This window comes from Myotis davidii, unplaced genomic scaffold (assembly GCF_000327345.1).
Source record: "Myotis davidii unplaced genomic scaffold, ASM32734v1 scaffold327, whole genome shotgun sequence".
Lineage (NCBI taxonomy): Eukaryota > Metazoa > Chordata > Mammalia > Chiroptera > Vespertilionidae > Myotis > Myotis davidii.
The window spans coordinates 1,735,166-1,742,251 of NW_006298628.1; the positions used below are offsets into that span (position 1 = coordinate 1,735,166).

Below are 7,086 nucleotides of genomic sequence, written 5' to 3' on the forward strand. Positions count from 1 at the left end.
TCCCTCCCACTCGCCCCTCAGCCAGTGTAAACAACCTCCCAGCTTGCCCTCCGCCTCACCTGCTCTTCCCCATGCCACCAAAGGCCTCCTTGAGTTGCCATCCAGTGAGCCAGCTGTCTGCATTCTGCTCAGACCACACGTCCACACAGGATCTGACCTTGCTGAATACTCCCTCCTTTTAAAAAAATATATTTTTAAATTTATTTCAGAGAGGAAGGGAGAGGGGGAGAGAGATAGAAACATCGATGATGAGAGAGAATCATCCATTGGCTGCCTCCTGCACGCCCACACCGGGAATCTAGCCCACAACCAGGCATGTGCCTGACCAGGAATCGAACCGTGACCTCCTGGTTCATAGGTTGACACTCAACCCCTGAGTCATGCTGGCCCGTCCCTCCTTCTTGAAGCACTCACCCAGCCCCCTCTCCAACACAGGGCCACCTCTCGGCACTGCCTCACTCCTCTCTGGCTGCTCTCTCACAGGTGCTGCCCCGGGACCCTCCTTGGCCCTCTGTTCTCTCCCTCCCTTCCGGGGCCATCTCACCCACACCCATGGCTCCACTTACCACAGGATGTCCCTGACCCCCACGGTACATCTCCAATCCCAGCTTCTGTACTGATCTTTCAGATCCACGGAGCCAGCTTCTGCTGGACAGCTCCTCCCAGATGTTTCAAAGACACTGGAACGCAAACACTATCAAAATTGGGCTTCTGGCACAACCACTTTGGAGAACTATTTGGCAGTATCTTCTAAAGTTGAACACACGCACACTCCATGGCCCACAATCCCACTCTTAGGCACCGGACGGCAGTGTGCACATACGTACGTGCGCCCAAAATCATGTACAAGGATGCTGACAGCAATATCCGTGGTACCCCAAACAGGAAACTACCCAAATGCCCATCCATGGTAGAACAGGTAAGTAAGTGGTGGGATATTCATATGATGGAGGACCCATAGATGGCTCTGAAGGTGAACAACCTACAAACATATTCCACGATACAGATAAAGGTCGCAGACATGATGATGAGCAACAGAAGCCAGACATGAGCGAGCACATGCCGCCCACTTTCATTCACAAAAGTCACGACACCAACCCCCGGAGCCAGGAGTTAAGACCGTCTGCCCTTGGGGAGCAGTTACTGGAGGGAGCAGGTGGGGCTCTGAGTGCTGGTAACACTGTTTCTCAACCCGATACTCACCCCGGGTGCAGGCACACAGCTGCGTTTGGCTCATGCGAACCCACTGATGATGATGTCTCACTTCTCTTCATGGATGTTCTACTCGAATGAAAAGTTAAGAAAACAAAACAGGACACATCTTCCCCATCCAGCACCCTCTCCCCGCAGTGTTCTCTCTCGGAGCAGGTTCCAGCTTTCCACGCAGTTGCCCATGTCAGAAGTTGGGGTCATTCTCCGCTGTTCCCCTCTCCTTACTACTAACATCCAAGTGCCATCGCCAGACCACCTTCTATCTCTCAAATCCACTCCCCCTCTGCCCCCCACACACTGCCTTCTCCTTAACCCGCACCCAGTTCCCCTCTTGCCTGGCCTTCTCTGCGGTGTGTAAGCCTCTCGGCCTCCAATCTTGTCCCCTCTGGTTCATCCTCACACAGCAGCTAGAGGGACCCGTGTAGAAGGCCTCGTTTATGTGGCCCGTGTGAGCCTCTGAGTTTGACATGCTTGCTCCAGATGGCAGAGCCCATTTTCCGGCTGGTGGGTTCCAGGCCACTCCAGCTTTACTCCTGTCCCCCCCGCCCCCCCCGCCCCCCAACCAAGCTATGCCCCAGGCAGTCCCAGAAGCCTTTCACCTGTGGCTGGAAACCCTCTCCTCCCTCTCATCCCCGCTTTTTAAAAAATATATGTATTTTTATTGATTTCAGAGAGGAAGGGAGAGGGAAAAAGAGATAGAAACATTAATGATGAGAGAAAATCATTGATCAGCTGCCTCCTGCACGCCCCACACCAGGGATCAAGCCTGCAACCCGGGCATGTGCCCTGGCCGGGAATCAAACCATGACCTCCCGGTTCATCGGTCCACGCTCAACCATTGAGCCACCCGGCCGGGCCCTCACCCCTGCTTTTCCTACCAAGTCCAGGATGGCCTTCAGTTCTCAGCTGCGATAGCCTCCTGCCTCCGTGAAGGGTTGGAGGCCCCCTTCGGCTGTCACAGCAGTGTGTGCCACCCTCATCTGAGCACTTTGAGCTCGAGCTCCATGGGGGGGCACATTGTGTCTGCCTTGCTCATCACTCCATCCTTCGCACCCAGCACAGCAGAGGCTCAGAAAGTATGTGTCGAATGGACGAAGGCCCCCAGCAGGATGCCAGGCTGCAAAGGCCTGGAAGCCTGGATGTACCTCCAAGGGAGCTGGCAGGAAAGTGGAGGGGGTTCTCCCTGGGAGACAGAAGTCCTGGAGTTTAGAATCATAGAGCAGCAGAGCTTGAAGAGACCTCAGAGGACACGTTGGTTTACAGACGAGAAACCTAAGGGAAGGAGCCACTGGCGAGACAAGGATGGGCGGGAGAAGGGAGGGGTGGCAGCTGCAGAGGAAGGCAAGGCCATGATGAAAGGTGAACATTTGGTGCTGATGCGGCTCCTCAAATAAGTTAAGGTTATAGTCCTTCTGGGTATGACGGTGAGGCCCCTGCATGGGCCCCCTTCCCAGGTCCCTCCAGTGGAGCTGGCCGCTGGCCTCCTCACACTGACCACTAGATGGCGCCAGATCCCCAGGAAACGGAGAGAGCAAGGGCTGGCCCGTCGTTCGTCCTCCCTCCTGAGTTCCTCCCCCGCGCTCTGTGAGTCCAGTTATGGGGGCCGTGCCCAGGTGGCACGACACTTGGCCTCTAGGAAACAGCTCACTCCAACAGGGTACCTTTTCTCACGCCAGGGAGAGGGTGGGTAATGGACCAGCCCCGACCTTTCTCCCTCCCGCCAGCCGCCCAGAGGCCGCCGACAGGCTGCCCTGCATCACCCCGCCACCAGGGGCAGGATTCCGACCAGGCTGACACCTGCTCTTCTTGTTGGTCCAGACAAGATGCAGTGGGCGGCACTGGTCCCACTACATCCTCCTGGAACCTCACCACCCTGAAGCAGCAGGTGCCCGCCCAGCGGCTGGTGGCTCCAGTATTGCTGGCCTGACAGGCCCCTTTCAGGCCATCGTGGCCTCGTCTGGGAATCTGCTCCTGCTCCTGCCTTGGAGCGGGGCAGGGCACTTGGATGGCAGTGCTGCTCCGTGACACCCCCCCCCTTTCCTAACCCTGCAAGCCTACCCAGCCCGGATGGTTCAGCTGCTCTCCAGCATTAGGGAGTCTCGCTCATTCATTCAACGCACATCTATTTGCACTGAGGTTGTGTGTGCCCAGACCTGCCTTGGGTCCCTGGGAGGTCGCAGTGAATGGACAGACACAGCACCTCCTGTCGTAGAGCACACAGTGCAAGGGGGACCGGCTGTTAACTTCACATTACCTAATTGCTCACGAAGGTCCCTACTGCTGACGTTTTAGTCCGTTTCTAGACCTTTTAGATTTTCAGAGCAAAATGGAGCATAGAAATTGTCACCCACCACCACCATCACGACTGTTTCATGATCCCTGGACTCCCAGTCCAGTGCTCCCTCATTCATTTTACTCGGGAGCCACAGGTAGGAGTGGGAGGGAGGAGGGGGAAGGAGAGAGCTTCTATGAAGACCTCATGAGGAAGGTAGACACCCTGCCATCTCTGAATCACCTGGCCCTCTTCGTGTAGGTTGCTGAAAGAATAAATGAATGAATGAATGAATTGATGGATGAATGAATGAATGCCAGAGAAGGGGCATTCTGACGCTGCCCCTTCTCTGTAGGGAACTGGGGCTCCAAAGCAGGCCCTGCCCGCCTCTCCCCCTCTCCACCCCCCGCCTCCCATCCTGGGAGGGGAACCGGCCTGCCCAGTGCCCTTCCTGCCCCCGACGCCGTGGGCTCTCTTGGCACCCTCTTGGCAACAGAACAGAGGGCATCCAGAGCGGGTGGCAACTCGCCCCGCCACGGGCTCGGAGCGGCGGGCGATAGGCGCTGGGGGGGGGCGGAGATAGACAGACAGATAGCGCTCCCCTTTCTTGGCCCCCGCCTCCACCTTTCCCATGCCGAGGCCTCCCCGGAGCCGCTCAGACCTGGCGGGCACCCCTGCCCCTCGGCACGCGGACTATGACCCTCAGTCTCTGCCAACTGCAGCTCTCAAAGCCCTTGGAACCCCGGGCACGCTGCCCGGAGAGTCTGAGTTTGGAAAGGCGCTCAGATCCCGCTGCGCTATTCTCTGCCCGACAGAGTCCACAAGAGACACCCCCTCCCCGGGCTGGGGGAGGCTGCAGAGCCCAGGCGTGACCACAAGGTGGCGCGCTGGCACTGCCTGTCCCGGGGTGGTTGAGAAGATTCAAATATTCTGCTAGGAACTGAGATTTGTGGGAATTCCTTCTCATCCCAAAGAAAGGCAGGCGCAGAATTGGGGGTGGAATGGCGACATGGGCTAGGCGCTGGGAACAAGTTGGGTGACCTAAAGGGCTGGCCCTGTGTGCCAAACAAGACTAGGATCTGGGGACGTCCCCAGGTGGGGGAGCCCCTTCTTTAGGACCTTTCGGGGTTGGGAACGAGGTTCAAAAAAGCATCCTGGTTCCCAGGTACTGGGTATTGGGAAGGGACTGAGAGTCTTATACACCTCTGCACACAGCCACACATTCACATACAGACACGCCATCCCTGGGCCCCTACTCCCACTGCTCACACACACTCACACACTTACGCACACACACACACTCACACTCTCACACACACACTCACGCACACCTTCGCTCACACACAGTCACACACTCACACACACTCACTCACACACGAACACACACTCACACACTCACACACACACACTCACGCACACCTTCGCTCACACACAGTCCTGCACTCACATACACCTCAGCATACTGAAGAATACAGGAAACCCGCACATTGCACACCCCAAGTACACCTGTCCCATACACCTGATCTCTAACAATGCCCACACTCCCCCAAATGCACAGACTCTGCCCCCAAACTTATTGAAACACAGAGAGCCAGCCTGTGTGTCCCCCAACTTCATGCGGACCCCAGGTCCCCGGCTCCTGGGTGATCTCTAATACTGCACACACTAGTTTCAGAGACGGCTCTAATATCACTGCGGATAGCTGTGCACTCCACCCTCCCGTAGGCCCCCACCTCCACACACACACCTGCCTCCCTCCGCCCCTCCAACCCGACCCTCCCAGGGCTGAAGTATGACTTTTGTAAGCCCAAGGCACGTTTGCCTGATGGACCCCTTCTTCCATTAAAAAAAAAAGTTTTAAAATTACCTTTTATGACTGCATTGCTGTAAAGGCAATTAATATTATATATTCAAACATTTTCTTCAACCTAGATTCTTTTTCTTTTCTTTTGATTTTAAAAGAAATTAAAACATTTTCATGGGCCCTGGATCTTTCCCATTTGGGCATGTTTGTCTGCCTGTCACTTGCGGGCCCCCCCCTTCCCCCCAACACACACATCCCTTTAGACCACTTCCCTCCACAAGCACCCAATGGGCACATTCCCCTCCTTCCTCACCGCACCTGAGCCCCCCTCCCACCCGCCCAGCCAGGGAAAGGGACACACTGACAGATTCTGGGGCCTCTTCACAGACACCCTACCCCCACTCCTGCCTTCAGAGACACTGGGGTTTATCGGGGCTGGGGGAGAAAGCCACAGGAGGAGGAGCGAGGAGCGGGTGTGTGTGTTCAATAAAAATATATAATAAAAAAAGAAAAGAATAAAGGGTGAAAGCCAAAGTGTTTATTGTGAAGGTCCAATATCATAAGGCTCAATATTAGGATAAATCTCCCAGCTGGTCCGTAGTCATTTAAGTGGGTGTCTTGAATGGTATTTTAACACTAACAGTGACATTGAAAGAAATAACAAGAAGCAGCATAATTCATGATTCAAAGGAAAATTATTAATAATAATTTTAGATTTTTTAAATGGCATAACATTAAAAAGAATCCTTCGATCGCAAGCTCAGCAGCATCCTCACCGACATCTCCAGCTCGCTGAGCTGCCATGCGGGCTCCAAGGACTCGCCCACGCTGCCCGAGTCGTCCGTCACCGACCTGGGCTACTACAGTGCCCCCCAGCACGACTACTACTCGGGCCAGCCCTACGGCCAGACGGTGAACCCCTACACCTACCACCCCCAGTTCAACCTCAACGGGCTCGCGAGCACGGGCGCCTACTCGCCCAAGTCGGAATATACCTACGGGACCTCCTACCGGCAGTACGGGGGGTACCGGGAGCAGCCGCTGCCCGCCCAGGACCCAGGTGAGGACGCGGAGAATGGGAGGCACCGGCGGGCTCCCGGGGAAAGGAAGGCGGGGAGCTGGAGCCGAGATCTAGAGGCGCGTCGGCGACCCGACAGGGACGGCCCGGGGCGAGGGAAGGCGGGAGGCGGCCCCGGGAGGAAGCCCGGCTTTCCAGCCCCGGCACTGCGCGCGTCTGGGGCGCGCTGCTCGCTCCGGGCCCGGGCCTCGGAGGGAGATCGGGGAGAGTTAGGAGGGAGTGGAAAGGGGCCGCGGGTTGTCGGGGAACATCCTAATGGAGGTGCTTTCGCGGGGAGCTCGGCAGACAGTCCTCCGTCTGGCTGCAGAGGGCTTGGGGGTGGGCATCGGGGACAGCAAGCTCCAGGGACGCTGTGAATTGGGGCCGGGAGAGGGGATGGTGAGGGGGACATGCGGAGAGAGGCGCCCAGAATTACAGGAAGCAGCGACCGAGAAGTGGAGGAGCTGAAAGAGAAAGGTGAAGACAAAGTGAGAGAAAGGACAGAAGAAAGGATCGGGGGACAGGACGGAAAAAGAAGGGAGAGAGGCAGAGAGGGCGGGAGGAGTTTGCACTATGCTTGTAACTTCTCAGAAAACCGAAAATTATCCTAAAATAAAAGTTTTTTTTAAAAAAAAAAAAAGAAGAAGGAATGAGGGTCGGGAACGAGGAAAGAAGCGAGGCAGCCAGCTGGGGAGAGAAGGGCGGCGAGCCGGGAAGGCGCCGTGAGCAAAGCCTTGGGGA

General features: G+C 56.3%; 1 protein-coding gene across 1 annotated transcript in view; it reads left to right on the forward strand.

The window, feature by feature from the left end:
* Positions 1-841: 841 nt before the first annotated feature.
* Positions 842-7,086, forward strand: part of DLX3 (distal-less homeobox 3) — a 10,008-nt gene continuing 3,763 nt past the window's right edge. Inside the window, exons 1-3 of the mRNA XM_015570775.1 lie at positions 842-919; positions 3,031-3,097; positions 6,031-6,719. Coding sequence (XP_015426261.1) covers positions 842-919; positions 3,031-3,097; positions 6,031-6,719 — 834 coding nt within the window. The remainder of the gene's footprint in view (positions 920-3,030; positions 3,098-6,030; positions 6,720-7,086) is intronic.